The sequence below is a fragment of the Schistocerca americana genome, chromosome 1, assembly GCF_021461395.2.
Source record: "Schistocerca americana isolate TAMUIC-IGC-003095 chromosome 1, iqSchAmer2.1, whole genome shotgun sequence".
Taxonomy (NCBI): Eukaryota; Metazoa; Arthropoda; class Insecta; order Orthoptera; family Acrididae; genus Schistocerca; species Schistocerca americana.
This window is the reverse complement of record NC_060119.1, coordinates 666,334,584-666,351,354: the sequence shown is the minus strand read 5'-3', so window position 1 is coordinate 666,351,354 and position 16,771 is coordinate 666,334,584. Positions and strand designations below refer to the sequence as shown.

The 16,771-nt window shown below is 42.4% G+C and overlaps 1 protein-coding gene across 1 annotated transcript in view; it reads left to right on the top strand.

Moving 5' to 3' along the window:
* Nucleotides 1–16,771, top strand: part of LOC124608606 (G-protein coupled receptor Mth2-like) — a 247,523-nt gene that overhangs the window by 181,076 nt on the left and 49,676 nt on the right. Inside the window, exon 4 of the mRNA XM_047140000.1 lies at nucleotides 1,673–1,751. Coding sequence (XP_046995956.1) covers nucleotides 1,673–1,751 — 79 coding nt within the window. The remainder of the gene's footprint in view (nucleotides 1–1,672; nucleotides 1,752–16,771) is intronic.

Sequence of the window (16,771 nt, the reverse complement as noted above, 5' to 3'; positions counted from 1 at the left end):
TGGGACGTGGGCAGAAAAGGTCAAAGAAGCGAAAAAGGCATAATGTTTATGTTATTACTAACCACTGCTTACACAATTTGTCCAGTATGCGCACCGGAGACGACGCCGAGATTCTGTACAGTGCCAGATTTGAATCTGGTGGCCTAAACTGGAACTAATTTTTTCCGACATAAATCGATTTCGCATTAACGCATTAGTATTAGCATATTTACATATAATCTTTTAATAAATTCGGGTGTAATTCTTTATACACATGCGTTTAAAAAGCAGTTTGGTGTGGTGTTTACTGACGACGTCATCCTTCAGTTTACACACCATACGATCGTGTTGCTCCAGGGTTCAGTTGTTTTTAATTTCATAATCCATCACGATTAAAACAACTTTGACTTTCTTAGTATGTATCATAAAATTTTGAAGTGGCAAGGAGCTTATCTCATCGCTGCGACTTTTTTGGTGTACTTGGTTTTTCCATATCTTGTTTGTGGTATAGGACAGTCTCAATATATTCGAATCACCGAACACTCGGAAGTATTCTGTTCGCGGTGTCTCTAAATCACTTCCTCATAAATGTAACTACATAAAATATTAGTGCTGGAATGCACAGTGATATCACTACTACTAATATATTAATAGTAGAACTTAATCGAAACCGTCATATAAACTAGAACTGCTTAAGTCCTACGCATCCTGCTGAAAATTCCACGGAATAATTTCGTTTAATCAAGTGAAATATAAAACTGACGTGGAGCTCCCATTTGACGGGAACAATTCGGAAGTTTGCAGCCACTTCTGGCGCTATAGATGAGACAGAGATGTAACACGTCACGGAAAATTTTGTTTAAGACTTAAATTTTCGGTCAGTTCTTCATAAATAGGGAAATAGAAGGAACAGGGTAGTTGGATCTACCACGTCAGCGCTGTGTGTCACGGAGGGTTATCTTTTGTCCGTTGATGTCAGCAATAATTCTTGTTACAAATTGGCAGTACAAACTGTCAGCTGTAATAACAGTGATAAAGGAGTGAGCAAATACGTAAAAGATAAAGATTCAATAAACAGAGACCGAAAAGTAAACTGGTATTATCACAGCAGGCTATATTACGATAACAGTCAGAAACTATTTCGTTTGTCAAATTGTAGTCAAGTGATGAATATCTTCAAATTGCTCTTCAGCCATTTTGATTTATTTTTTCTGTGATTTCATTAATTGCTAAAGGGATATGCCGGGATGTTTCCTGAGGAAAGCAGCTGCCGCTGCCTTCTCCATCTTTCCCGGACGGAAATAAACTCCAAAATACCTCATTTCCTTAATTTAGACATTCCTGCACGAAGCAGAGGCTTACGAAATAAGAGTGGTCCGTATAGATAAAAAGCAAATACTGTTTTTTTGTTATTCTGATTTGACACCGCACCATTGTGTTTCTAGCGCATAACAAGTGGACAGAACGCTATCAGAAGACATACGTCATTCTGCTCCACACATTTAAAGAAAAACTGTTGTGAATTGATCTGACCACAATGTGTATATCGACGTTGCGGGTTGGATAGCCTTTGTTTACTGAGGTGTGTTTCTTTTCAGGCTACCTATTTTTTTTAGAATTAACTATCTAATTTATTACGAATCCTCATGAAAATGTATGACATGAATAACCCTTGTTTTATTTTATTTTTTAGCTTTTTTCACGTACTACTGGCTGCTGGCGGCTTTCTTCTGGCTAAACATCGTCGCCTTTAACGTCTGGCTGGGTGTGACGTAAGTAGAGATTTCAGAAGTCTCAAAACAATTAAGCAAAATTTCTGTTGTCTTTCGACACTGATTCGCTTGCTCGTCTACTCCCTGCCTGCAAGCAGCGGCCAACAAATTGTTTCTTTGGTGCTGTTAATTCGAATTTGCGGCAAAGCGAGGAAGCAAATATCAGTTACTTACCTTCTTGCCACATACTACGGACACTTGAATGTACAACAAGTGAGAGGTAATTTTATCAGGTCATTCACTTCTAAGAGCTGGAAAAGAAATGAGCGCCTGAAGTTCAAAAAATTAATTATTTCGTGTTTCAGTGGGCAATGGGGAGTGAGATGCTCTGCGTAAATACGTTCTCCACAAAGGGTTTAGGATCGGTAATAGCGCAGCAGCAGCAGCAGCAGCAGCAGCAGCAGAAGGTACATGCAAAGGACATGCTGATCTCATATGCTGAGGATGAAACGAAGCAACTAGAAAGTATCTATTTTGCACTGTGAAGTAGCTAACATACCTTACACAGACCTATCGAAAGAGTCTCACAGTATTTCAGTATTCGTTTAATAAATTGTCACTAGTCTGCATGGTATCAGATGACTGAAAACTAATATGTGATACTACCTCAACTTTTTATGCTGGTTCCAAATCTGTTTACAGTTTTTTCCTATCACGTACAGTTTTGCCGCAATCTGCTTCAAAGTATATTACTGTGCCAGTAGATTATGCGTACTGTTGGAGGGAAATTTTGTCAATACGGCACTGTATACCTTTCGGTTGCTACATCTGTTGATGCTAGTTGATATTGTGTGACCTTGAAAGTGTTGTTTATCTCACAGGTTTGCATTACCAGTGCTATATTTTGATTATTCTGTATATTTAAGACACTATTAATAGAATAGTTCGCCTATTGTTTGTACTTACTACAGTGTCAAAACGCAGGTGTGTGAATGACCCAAATGTTTTCTGTTGCATTTGTGTAAATTATACAATGCCTAAGCAAAGAATGGTTAAAACAAAGTTTGTGAAAAAAGCTTACCATGCATATTTTAAAATGAAACTTGGTCACCAAGACAAGTGATGAGTGCCAAAGACAGTTTGTCGCTATTGTGGTGAGGATTATGGAAAAAAAACACTCACGCCATTTGCGATTCCATTGGTGTGGAGGTAGCCTAAAAATCTTCTTAATGACTGTTACTTCTGTTTAGTTAATGTTAAGGGGTGCACTTCCAAAAATAAAAAAAAGTTGTGTATCCACAATTTGATTCAGCCATTAGGCCAGTTGCACATGGAGAAGATCTGATTGCTCCTTTTCCTCCAGCTGTTTTAGAGAAAATGCCAGAAGACGATGATGAAAATGAAGTTGATGCAATTACCGAAGACGATAGTGATATCTACCACCCTAAAGACGACTATACTCCACAATTATTCTCGCAGAGCGAGCTTAATGGTCTCGTACGAGATTTGAATTTGTAGCAGGAATCTACGAAATAGCTTGGCTCCCGGTTAAAAAGTAAGAAACTTCTGGATTACTCATGGTACAGACATAAAGAGGAAGAACTGGTTTCTTTATTCTCACAGAAAGATTCCTTAGTTTACTGCAGTAACGCAAACGATTTAATGCACTTCTCTGGCACCACTGAACATGCTCCTGTCCAGTGGGGATTTTTTCTAGACTCATCAACGAGGAGCCTGAAGGTGTGTTACTGCATAATGGGAACGTGTATGGGTCCATTCCTGAAGCTCATTCAGTTCAACTGAAAGAGGCGTATGAGTAAATGAAGATACTCTTAACAAGAATCCATTAAGAGGAACACATGGCTTATCTGTGGTGACTTCAAAATTATTGGAATTATATTAAGACAAGAAGCTGGATTCACAAAAATGCCTTACTTTATATGCGAATGGGACACTCGGGCACATTGGAGAGTGAGAGTTTGGCCAGAGCGGAGAAGTTTTGTGCCTGGAACTAATAATACCCTGCAAGGGCCGCTCGTAGAAACACAAAAAAAAGAAACTCTTGCTTCCACCACTACACACACAACAGGGCGTGATGAAGCAGTTTGTAAACGCTGTCTCACACAATGGACCCTGCTTCAAGTAACTTTTCAACAAATTTCCCTTCATCACAACGAGTCAATTTTTGTTGGTCTCAGATAAAGAAATTGATAAGGACGAAGATTTTGATGAGACAATGAAGAGGAGAGAAAAAGACGCATGATCCGCCTTGCGATCTGTTACCGAGATCTTTCTGGGAATAAGAAAGATCCTAAAGCATTTGCTGACAAAATGTTGCAAAATTTCGAGAAGATGGGATGTAATATGAGTTTGAATGTCTACTTTCTACACTAACGTGTCGACCACTTTCCAGAAAAGTTGGGACATTATAGTGAAGCGCAGGATAAACGTTTTAACCAAGATATTAAGGAGATGGAGAGGAGGTACCGCGGGAACTGGCCAAACTATTATGGCCGAATATTGTTCGATGTTGAAGAGGGAGAGTCATCATATACAAGGATCTGCGAGGAAGTGAAAGAAGAGAAAGTTTAAAAATTAATGAAAGACTGTTGACTTCATGTTTTTAGACAAGGTAGTCAAGAAATAAATTAGGGAGATTCTGTAGAGTATATTTTAAACGTATTTTATTTTTTAAATGTGCTTAGGTTAAAAACTCGCCTTGTTTGAAGTGGTGCTTGAATAGATTTGTGGGCTCAGAAGTAAAAATCGTCAAAATATTAGTCTTATTTGTTGTAAATACCTGACGCGACAGACAAAAAAGGAAGTTATTTCTAGAATCAGCATAAAATATTGATTCAATAACACCTATATTCAACAAATCATCTGACAAAAAGTTTTAAAATGCAGACTAGTGTTACCTATCTGGCTTCTGTTCCTGTTAGTGACATAAATAATAATGATTATGGTAGAAAAGTCTCTTCTTACCGCACGTAGGTAACTGGCACCTCAGGTAAATAATATGGTTCAAATGGCTCTGAGCACTATGGGACTTAACTTCTGAGGTCATCAGTCCCCTAGAACTTAGAACTACTTAAACCTAACCAATCTAAGGACATCACACATATCCATGCCCAAGGCAGGATTCGAACCTGCGACCGTAGCGGTCGCGCGGTTCCAGACTGTAGTGCCTAGAACCGCTCGGCCACTCCGGCCAGCGGTAAATAATATTAACTTACACAATTATTTAGTTCTCTTATAATTATATCTCATGCGGAGTTAAGATTTTTGAGACGCTAGACTGTTCGGAAAGATAAACGATCAGATCCCCTGCAGCTACTTTTGTTTCCCGTGGTTTTCCTAAATCACTTAAATGCCTCAGGATGTACTTTGAGTTGGCCACGATCGATTCCCTTCCCTATCTTTCTTCAGTCAAGCTAGTCACATTTCTAACAATCATTTAAATAAAAAACTTTTTAATATAACCCCTTTCTAAAAAAAGACTAAAAATTATAAAAATTTCTCCTAGTCTCATACGGGCTGTTAAGCCCCTACGGATAGTTCTGAAAATTTGTGCTTGTAATGTTTAATAGCTTTGATAATACATACAAAATTTAAAAACAAAAACGTGCGGCAAATACTGTACATAGCGAAACTTCCTGGCAGATTAAAACTGTGTGCGCGGACCGAGACTCGAACTCGGGACCTCCTCACAGCTCTACTTCTGCCAGTACCTCGCCTCCTACCTTCCAAACTTAACAGAAGCTCTCCTGCGAACCTTGCAGAACTAGCACTCCTGAAAGAAAGGCTCGCAGGAGAGCTTCTGTAAAGTTTGGAAGGTAGGAGGCGAGGTACTGGCAGAAGTAGAGCCGTGCGGACGGGGCGTGAGTCGTGCTTGGGTAGCTCAGTTGGTAGAGCACTTGCCCGCGAAAGGCAGAGGTCCCGAGTGCGAGTCTCGGTCCGGCACACAGTTTTAATCTGCCAGGAAGTTTCATATCAGCGCACACTCCTCTGCAGAGTGAAAATCTCATTCTGGTTACTGTACATAGTGTTCATTTCGACTGAAGACATTGAAATATCTCGACGTTACACATGGGATCAAAAAACAGGTATAATCCCAATTTGTTTGTCTCCGAGGGGGACACCCAATGATACAATACTCGACCCCCCTCCCCACCCGCCCTCACTCACCGTGCGTGGTTGGCGGGTGTCAGCTTCGAAATCTTCAATGGGAATCGCCGATTTTTATTGCTAGTTATCATTCCACGGAAAAATCTTCATATGCCTACTTTTCGTCTTAAGCATTTTCTTTGTTTCGCCACAGATGGCGCTGTAATTGGAGGAATAAAAATGGGTACACAATTGTAATTTACGAGATCCTCCTCAGTAGCCCCTGAACGTCCAATGGCATGTGGGACCCAACCTCCATGCTGCAAGGGTAGGACAGGCCAGTACTCCATAATTTCGAATTGTAAACCCCGTTCGCAACATGGCCGTGGCTCGAGGTGAACGCTACTCTATTTTTTCAATTAGAATAATGTTCAAACGTAGTACCACAGACTTCAGTACACTTAGTGATCCGCTTTTCAAATGACTGTACGCGGGACAGAAGCATATTTGCGGTAATATCAGCATAGGCGTTTCCGATGCGGTCGACCATGTCTTCACGGCCTATTGGAACTTGCTGGTACACCATATCTTTTAAATATACCCTCAGAAAGAAATCCGGTGACGTCATATCCAGCGACCTACCGGGCGAATTAATAGGGTCACCTCTGCTGATACAACGACCAGTGTAAGAACGGTTTAATACCTTTCGTACTTCATTTGCGTAATGCGCAGGGCAACAGTCATGCTGAAACCACATACGTTGTCGAACGTCCAGGGCAACATGCTGCAGTACCACCAGTAGTTCCTGCTACAAAACCGTTTGACATTTGCGTCAATTCAACGTACCATGGATAAAATTCGGACTAATGAGTTTGTTCCGCATGATGCCACACCATATGTTAACCAAGGACATTGACTTGCCATAACCAGGGGCGATTGTGTACACTTCAGTAATGCATGTTACGTCGGTTAACGCTACCATGGTTTGTGAATGCAGACTCAACGGAAAATAGTACTTCGGCAAAGAAAGTGGGGGTCGTTTGCATTTGTTGACGTGCCCATTCACAAAACAGTATCGACTACGTAAATCGACGCCCTGAAGTTCTTAATGCAGTGACACATGGTATGGATGATACTTATGACGATGCAGTATTGTAACAATATCCATGGGTTGTGATGCACTGCCGCTGGTAAAGCTATTTAATTAGCTTGTCCTGTAACATGTTTGCTTCGTTTCCTTTTGCCGTTCTGTACGACGCCATCAGACATAAAGGCGTTCACAATCTTGTAAAATAACGAACGTGAGCGAGCTTTCTCTGGAAAACGCTCGACCTACAAGGCAAAAGCAGCCTCAATATTTTTACTACACTCTCCGTAAATCAGGATCATTTCATTTTTTTCTTCCGTGGTTGCAACATTCATCGTCCACTTGCAAGTTCGTTCTCGAGATGATAGGTAGATGTGCAGGCAATGAACACTGCACAAGTATTGTCATGTTTAGAGCCGCTATCTGTTCTACATCTGCACGATAACGTGAGCTCAGATCACAGTGCCTGATATGATGGGTCGCTGCACGATAACGTGAGCTCCAATCGCAATGCCTGATATGATGGGTCGTAGTTCGCCACATGGCCACGGTGGTGCGTCGAGTAGTCCCCTGTTCGGTATGTCCAAGGAATACGAAGTTGCGAATGGGGTTTCCAGTTAGCAGTTATGAAATAGTGGCCCGTCCTACACTCGCAGCTTGGAGTTGGGATCCCACGTGGCATTGGATACTCAAGGGTCATTGAGTAGCATGGCGTAAATTACGTTTTCACCCATTTCTATTCCTCCGATTACAGCGCCATCTCTGGCAAACCGAAGGAAATGCTTCAAAGAAAACGTATGTAGATTTCACCGTACAATCTTAATCTGTGATAAAAAATGGGGGTTTCCATTGAAGATTTAAAAAGTTGCCTCCCCCCCCTGCACAGGGTTGGAGGTCGAGTGTGTTATAGTTGGATGTCCCCCTCTGAGCCAAACAAACTGGAATCATAACTTTTTTTGATTCGGTATGTAGTTTTCGAGACATTGAAAAGTTTTCTGTTAAAATAAACACTCTGTAGATAATTTATGGATGAAAAGTTAACCTGTCTCGCAGTTTTATTTCCCTGCAAACGGTATGAGCTGTTGTGTGATTTTTCAACGACAGCTCAAAAATGGCTCTGAGCACTATGGGACTTAACTTCTGTGGTCATCAGTCCCATAGAACTTAGAACTACTTAAACCTAACTAACCTAAGGACATCACATACATCCAAGCCCGAGGCAGGATTCGGACCTGCGACCGTAGCGGTCACGCGGTTCCAGACTGAAGCGCCTAGAACCACTCGCCCAAACGGCCGGCCAACGACAGCTACTCTGTACAGTCCTTACTGTTACCTATTGCACGCGCCCCACGTTTTTCGTTTTGCATTTCACATGTATTGTCATATCCATTAAAAATTCACAAGCATTTTCAAGACATCTGCATGGGGTTATAAATCTTTTTGGGATTATGAGAAATTATTTTATACTTTTTACTCGGTTTTAAAATGCATTATATTAAAAAGTTGTCTATTTAAATACTTATTTTTTGTTTTCTTACACTGGGTATGTGAAATATTTCAATAATTTCACACATTTTGATGAAATTACAACACAGACATTTGCTAAATTTAGATTTCTTTCAGTTTCTGTTAACTTGAATCAACCAATATATTACTTCTCCCTACGTTTATCGAAATACCGTGAAAGTAAAAATTATAAAGGATAGATCTCACACGGACGCCTACCAGCAATCTTTCAGACCGCGAAATATTCGCAACTGGAACAAGAAGAGGGTGGAAATAGCAGCGATACAAAGAGCACCCTGCGTCCCACGGCAGACAGAAAGCGACATAATATTGCACTGTCATCCAGAGCTGAGCTATATTGAAAGTCTCAAGTCTTCTAGCTCATTGAGACGTTAGTTTGAAATAAATTGCAAAATTTGTACCGAACAGACAGAAAAGGTACATTCCGCCAGACACCGGGCAAGAAAGTGAGTTAATTTCAACGATAATGGTAGCAAAGACAAACGTAAGGTCAGATTTCAACAACAGAGTATGATAGCAGTGCCCAAAACGTGAAGAAATGAAAAGAGTACAAATTAGGTAAAAATGTGCAAGAAGAACTAGATAAATTGTTACCACTTACTGTTAATGGTGAAGGTAACAAAAGTCTGAAATTAACTACTTTTATGTCAATTTTGTAATGCCATTTGTAGCACTTTATGCACAGAGTATATCAGAGTTAATTGTAAATACTCTAACATTCTGCGTGGTGTCTGTTTGTTCTAAGTCGTATCTCCCTACCACTTTCGCGCAACGACGCTCTGAGCGTGTTTTTTAGGGAATTGACTAGTTTGAACCTGGGACCTGTTGCTGGTAAGGAGACGCCAGACCACACATGACATGTAGAGTTCAGAAGAGTTCAGTGAGATTAGCGATGGTATAGTCAAATACTTAATGATTTCAGCGTCAGCTCCACTGCACTCCCTGCAAAAGAATCTTAATACTAACTAAATTTAGTGGAAGGGGTTCAAGGCTTTCCTATTTTTAGTTATCTGGTAAAATAACGTGGAAAAAGCAGTTAAGTTTAACATTGGAAATTTTATTCTACTCACAAAACATTGTTTATAAATTGCACTATTGATAAAAGGAAATGTTTTAATACAGGATGATAAAAACCAACTGTGTTCAACAATAATGTGAACGAATATTCCATGAATGGGTTTCCAAGTTCTACAATGGATCGAAGGATGACCTATGCCATATCACATCTATAATCTAGGTTTAAGTTAAGTTTCATAAAAAGAGAAAACTGTCAAAATGGTCTACAGTGACCCTCAATTATCTTTAATTACTTATCTAACTTGTCGTAAATTACAGTGGCTGATGTGGCTTCTCAATAATTATGTAACAGAAAAATCATCGCATTTCAGATTTTAACTTCACGTAGCAAATGTGAACACCATGAGACTTAATTGACGATCGACACTAGTATTACGTAAAAAGGGGATGTAACAGATGAGACTTCTGCAGTTCTGGTGGAAGCCTTATGCACTCAAAAATGCGGCATCGCAAGCATTCATTACCTTGTCTGTGTTTAGGCAGCGTCAGGGGGCGGCGGGCGGCGCAGCTCCACCTTCGACGTCTCGGAAGCAACTCTCTCCTAACTTCTCCTTCCTACAATTTACCGAAGTTGGTTTAAAAAAAGCTATCTGGCTGTGTTTTCAACTGTCCAATCAGGATCTCAATGTTAACCTTAAGCTCCGCCTACAAAAGTTCTGTCGATCCAATGAGAAACGTTATACTTTTCGTGGTGGGGCAATGTTTTTAACGTTTGCAACATAACAGAGACGCGAAAAAGTCTCACGCTAAAACTTGCAGCTGGTGTGGCCCTTTCAGTGTTATCGTAAGATCTATACTGTTCTTCTGGAGGGCTCTATCTTTTAACATCGGCTGGGGGTGGTTCTGGCGGTCGGCTAGCGACGTGGGTGTCCGTCCCTTATCGTAGGGCCTCCTAGCCTACACGATTCTGCTCTCGGCTTCTGTTCTCGTTTCTCCCCTCGGAACTGCGTCTGGTTCACGGTGGGAAGGTATGACATGCATTTAGGCGTTCTTGTGTTAGTCTGTGGTATTCCATTTGCTCACTCGTTGATCGTATTACATTGGTTAATTTAATGTAAGGATTTATTTGGAGCTATGTGACATACTGCCGGATTTGCTATCATGTCAGGATTTTCATGGAAGGTGTTGGATTTGCCTGACACCTTACAATACGTTTCAGAGAAATACACGGTAAAGCCACAATGATGTGACCACCTGTCAAAAGCCTGAATAACCACCTTTTGCAGCGCAGACCGGTGCGAAATTGCGGGGAGTGAGTCTGAGGTTCTGGAAGCTACCGACAGGCTTGTGGAGCCGCCTCCAGTACCGAGGCCAGCTGCGCTAGGTCTCTCGGGTGAGGATCCATGGGGCGAAGAGCCCCATCGATGCGGTCGCACAGATTCTCGATTGGGTAGAAATCCGGGGAGTTTGGTGGCTAGGGGAATACGGTAAAGTCGTCTGGGAGTCTTCGAATCACGCGCATACACTGCGAGCTGTGTGACACGTTGCACTGTCCTGTAGATGACTTCGTGTCGAGGAAAAACAAACAGTATGTAGGGGTGGACATGGGCCCCACGGGTAAATGCATATTTGTATTGATAGATTGTGTCTTCCATAATGACGAGCTCACTCAGACCGTTACGCTCCCTCCTCTGGCCTGGAACCTTCGACGATTGTTTCAGGGTGTTTGCATGCAGACGTTCCACGCAGTAAGCGCCAGTGGCCTTGTGTCCAATTCACTTGTAAAGGCCAAATGTCGCCACTCGGTGGACGTAGAGTTGCGGACTGGCGTGCAGATTCCAGCCTTCGTCGCCGTTGAATAATACGTCGGCATAGGTGCGAGAACCAGGCGCCTGCTTCTGAGGCCCAAACGCAGTTCGCTGAACTGTAGTTGAGGAGACACTGTTCGTACCCCCTTGTTTCATCTGTGCGGGCAGTTGCTCAGCAATCGCACGTTTATTCATACGTACACTTCGTCGCAGCCGTCGTTCACCCGTGTCTGTGCTGTACCACAATTACCTCGGCGCTAGTTTTGGACAGCGCCATTTTGGCATGCACTTTACACATTAATCACAGTAGCAAGCGAACAGTTTACAAACTTAGCCGTTTCGTAAATGCTTGCACCCTTGATGAGAAAGCCCTTTTGGATGTCAGATAAATCGCTCCGTTTCCTCATTACGATAGCGACTAAACTGTTTTCCCGACCACCTGACCCACTTTATGTACCCACCACTGCTAGTGCTGCCACCCGCCGTCTGTGAGTGGTTATTGCACGTCGACGTCGAACACGACAGCGGCTGGATTGGTGTGACTGGGTGGTGAAGATTTTGATTGTCACTTCCCTCTGTGTTTTTGTACCTACACTCTTTTTCCATTCCCGCAGATTCTTGTTGAAATTAGATATATGGAGCTAATGAACAAACGATTTATGAACGAATGAATGGAAAATAATGTCGAGAACTGAGGAAATTAACTTGGCTTTGAAGGCGTTGTAGCTATTATTTAGAGGAAATGTTATTGTCTCTTCCAGTTTTCTAGACGCACGGTAAAGGCTATATACGTTTCTGAACGAGCTCCAGTCTAATTACGTCTAATTATGTCACTACGATCCTTGTTCGATATCTGTTTAAGGAGGGGAGATAAGTTTTTACAATTCTGTGCGAAGGGAGGGTAGTGATATTTGAAATATAGCTGTTCACGCGATCCAGGACCCCTTATTTGTAAAATATAGACTTGCTGTTCGTTGAAACATTGTAGCGTTCTCGAGTCGTTAGACGTGTTCCAGTTATCATGTTGACCTTCCCACAATACTGCCTTCAACATAACAATTTTTTCCAGTTCGTTCAACATAATGAAGATCTCGAAACAGGCTATTAGTATTAAAGAATGGGTCGCACGTTTGTTTCACAAGGCGCTTTCTTAGCCTAGTCCCGTCTTCATCATTGCAACATACGTGCGATCGCCCATTTCGCTTAAGTACCGTCTAGATGTGAGAACTGTGCTATTAGCTCTACACATATTTTTCTTACTCAACGAAACAAGGATCTCTGAAAAAGCATTTATAATCACCTAAAAAATAAAATTATTGAAAATAAGTAAAGTATTTGAAATGCTTCCACTAAATACTAAGCAAGACCATGTAAGATGCCGGTCGTTGTGGCCGAGCGGTTCTAGGCGCTTCAGTTCGGAACCGCGCTGCTGCTACAGTCGTAGGTTCGAATCCTGCCTCGGGCACGGATGTGTGTGATGTCCTTAGGTTAGTTAGGTTTAAGTAGTTCTAAGTCTAGGGGACTGATGATGGTTCAAATGGCTCTGAGCACTATGGGACTTAACTTCTAAGGTCATCAGCCCCCTAGAACTTAGAACTACTTAAACCTAACTAACCTAAGGACGTCACACACATCCATGCCCCAGGCAGGATTCGAACCTGCGACCGTAGCGGTCGCGCGGTTCCAGACTGTAGCGCCTAGAACCGCTCGGTCACCACGGCCGGCAGTCGGACTGGTCTAAGCGGAGTTATCTGCAGTGATTTCAGAGCAGCTGACGGAATTCTATTCGTGTATCTAGGGGCTTCTGCATGTCGTGTCATGGGTGCGGGCACTGTTAGTACTGACAGTTTCATTTTAAATAGACGGAATGGTGCTAGTTAGTCACTGTATTTGTGTGAAGACTCGGTCTTTTCGTGCGTACAATTTCTTTGGAGCAAATGTATCAGGAGTTGTTACTGTTTCCTGAACAAAGTCAGAAGTTCTAAAACGCTCATAGTGTTTGTCATTTCAGTATTTATTCCTTCTGTATTAAGGGAATTTAAACAACATAGTCGAGTCAAGACTCCCTCTCACTAAAGCCATGTGGCTATTTTCCATCTTCTCCAAGCTTGACGCCCAGTCCTAAGCGACACCCACGTTTGGGATGTGACTAAGTCTGTGCACCGTCCTGCAGTCAGGACTAAGTCTGTGCACCGTCCTGCAGTCAGCACACTCCTGGTTAAGCGCGGGAGGTTAAATCCTTTTGTACTTCACACAGGTCAACGTTTGTGGTCTCACAGTGAAGGAAAAACGTGACCAGGCCGCTCGCCTATTTCGATCGCTTTTTGATGTGCGAATAAGTTCTAGTGCACTGTCTCATGGTTTCTAAGTCTTCCGCAAATGGCTGGAGGTAGACTACGAGAAAGCAAGCTCTCATCCGAAACTGGCGACATGCCTAATGAGTTAGCTAGTGAGTTATACTTACCATAAACTATTTTCGAGCAACTATGTGGAACACTGATTCATATTCGGCAAATCTGAGTCAAGCACCAACTAAATTTGGTGCTGAGACCACTGCGGTACGATTATAGTTGTGTGACAGAGACAACTGTCCTGGTGGAAAACGACAAGTCCCATACGTAAGGTATCAAATAGGGTGTATATGGCCTAAACAGTATTCACGCAGTTGACAGATTTTATAATATAATTTATTTATTTTGAACAGCCCTGTAACATATACTGCTGCAATGAGGATACGTACGTCTCACGGTGTGTGTGTGTGTGTGTGTGTGTGTGTGTGTGTGTGTGTGTGTAGAGCTTATTGGCTCATCGTGTAGCCTACAAGAACGTCCACGTGATGAAATAGGAGGCTTAGACTAATTCATCGACTAGAAAGCTCGTTTATATTTTTAGATGAGGCACTCACGATGTTACACCACACACTGCAATTTTTACTAACATCTTAGTGACAAGAGTGGCACGCGAACGGATTTCTAACTGTTGTCGAGTGCATTTGCAACAAGGTATGGTGGACAGTATGCTTCGAAACAACCGACCATCGCATTCTCATCCGTATGTTGCGTCACAAACAAGTGCTTATCCCGCTGTATAAAACAAGCATACCTCTGCCAGATTCACTATCATTTTCTGGTACATACGGATGATAACAAGATAAAGTAAGGCGAGCTACAACCGTTATACCCGTTCCCAAACAATGGGCCATCACAAAATTCCGTCTTTCGACTTAAATTGACGTAATTCTGATGCATTTTGTCCCTAGCGAGTGACCTGAGAAGGTGATTCCAAAACTGAAAGTAAGTCACACGTTTTGATAGAGCGATTTCATTTCTTCCCGAACTCGATGTTACATTTGACCAAATTCGGTGTTACTTTTGGCCAAATTCGATGTTGCGTTTGGTCAAATTCGATGATGCTTTTTGCCAAATCCGGCGCAGTTCCTTTTCAAATTCGGTATTACTTTTTTGCCAAATTCGGTGTAATTTTTTCCGAATTTGGTGTTTACGAAATTCGATGTTATGTTTTGCTAAAATTAGTGATTTGTTTCCCAAAGTCGATGTTATTTTCGGTCTCACATAAAAGTTTCTTACACAGGAAATGAACCGTTATTTTAAGATTGTACGGAAACCTCAGATTTGAAGTCAAAATGCAACTTTAACATTCATTGCAAATATTAGTGAACTGCCTTCCTCAGATTTACGAAATTTTTAAATTACAAATTTCGTGGAACCTCACTCAAGCCGCCGATGTTGCGGTATTTCATTAAAAGCCGATATTTTCGCGATATTTTTTATGTTACGTTTTTCGCGAAATTTTCCTGTCCCTACTTATGGCCTAAAAACCCCTTTCTGGGTAGTAAAATAGCTGCAATAGCTGTGCTGTCAGGTGAGACCTTTCGCTTTCTCTGAGAGTTAGGGCGGTCTGGGGCAGCACCTCCTGAAAAAAGGAAGCCTGTGCACGAGTCCGTGAGGTCATCGCGCGTAGTTCGAAACATGTTTTGACGTCACGTAATAAGTGCACACGATCCGTTTCTTTTAGCAGGTACAGCAAGGGGGTCGGCACACGGTCACATCACAGGCTCCAGGATACGATTCTACACTTCTGTTTTGCTTTATTCGTGAGGAATGTTTGCGTGATGGCACTGCTTGTAGGGTATCGACATCTCCATCTCCATCTACGAGGGCAGTTCAATAAGTAATGCAACACATTTTTTTTCTGAAACAGGGGTTGTTTTATTCAGCATTGAAATACACCAGGTTATTTCCCAATCTTTTAGCTACACAACACTATTTTTCAACGTAATCTCCATTCAATGCTACGGCCTTATGCCACCTTGAAATGAGGGCCTGTATGCCTGCACGGTACCATTCCACTGGTCGATGTCGGAGCCAACGTCGTACTGCATCAATAACTTCTTCATCATTCGCGTAGTGCCTCCCACGGATTGCGTCCTTCATTGGGCCAAACATATGGAAATCCGACGGTGCGAGATCGGGGCTGTAGGGTGCATGAGGAAGAACAGTCCACTGAAGTTTTGTGAGCTCCTCTCGGGTGCGAAGACTTGTGTGAGGTCTTGCGTTGTCATGAAGAAGGAGAAGTTCGTTCAGATTTTTGTGCCTACATACACGCTGAAGTCGTTTCTTCAATTTCTGAAGAGTAGCACAATACACTTCAGAGTTGATCGTTTGACCATGGGGAAGGACATCGAACAGAATAACCCCTTCAGCGTCCCAGAAGACTGTAACCGTGACTTTACCGGGTGAGGGTATGGCTTTAAGCTTTTTCTTGGTAGGGGAGTGGGTGTGGCGCCACTCCATTGATTGCCGTTTTGTTTCAGGTTCGAAGTGATGAACCCATGTTTCATCTCCTGTAACAATCTTTGACAAGAAATTGTCACCCTCAGCCACATGACGAGCAAGCAGTTCCGCACAGATGGTTCTCCTTTGCTCTTTATGGTGTTCGGTTAGACAACGAGGGACCCAGCGGGAACAAACCTTTGAATATCCCAACTGGTGAACAATTGTGACAGCACTACCAACAGAGATGTCAAGTTGAGCACTGAGTTGTTTGATGGTGATCCGTCGATCATCTCGAACGAGTGTGTTCGCACGCTCCGCCATTGCAGGAGTCACAGCTGTGCACGGCCGGCCCGCACGTGGGAGATCAGACAGTCTTGCTTGACCTTGCGGCGATGATGACACACGCTTTGCCCAACAACTCACCGTGCTTTTGTCCACTGCCAGATCACCGTAGACATTCTGCAAGCGCCTATGAATATCTGAGATGCCCTGGTTTTCCGCCAAAAGAAACTCGATCACTGCCCGTTGTTTGCAATGCACATCCGTTACAGACGCCATTTTAACAGCTCCGTACAGCGCTGCCACCTGTCGGAAGTCAATGAAACTATACGAGACGAAGCGGGAATGTTTGAAAATATTCCACAAGAAATTTGCGGTTTTTTCAACCAAAATTGGCCGAGAAAAAAAAATGTGTTGCATTACTTATTGAACTGTCCTCGTACATAACTATTCTGCAGT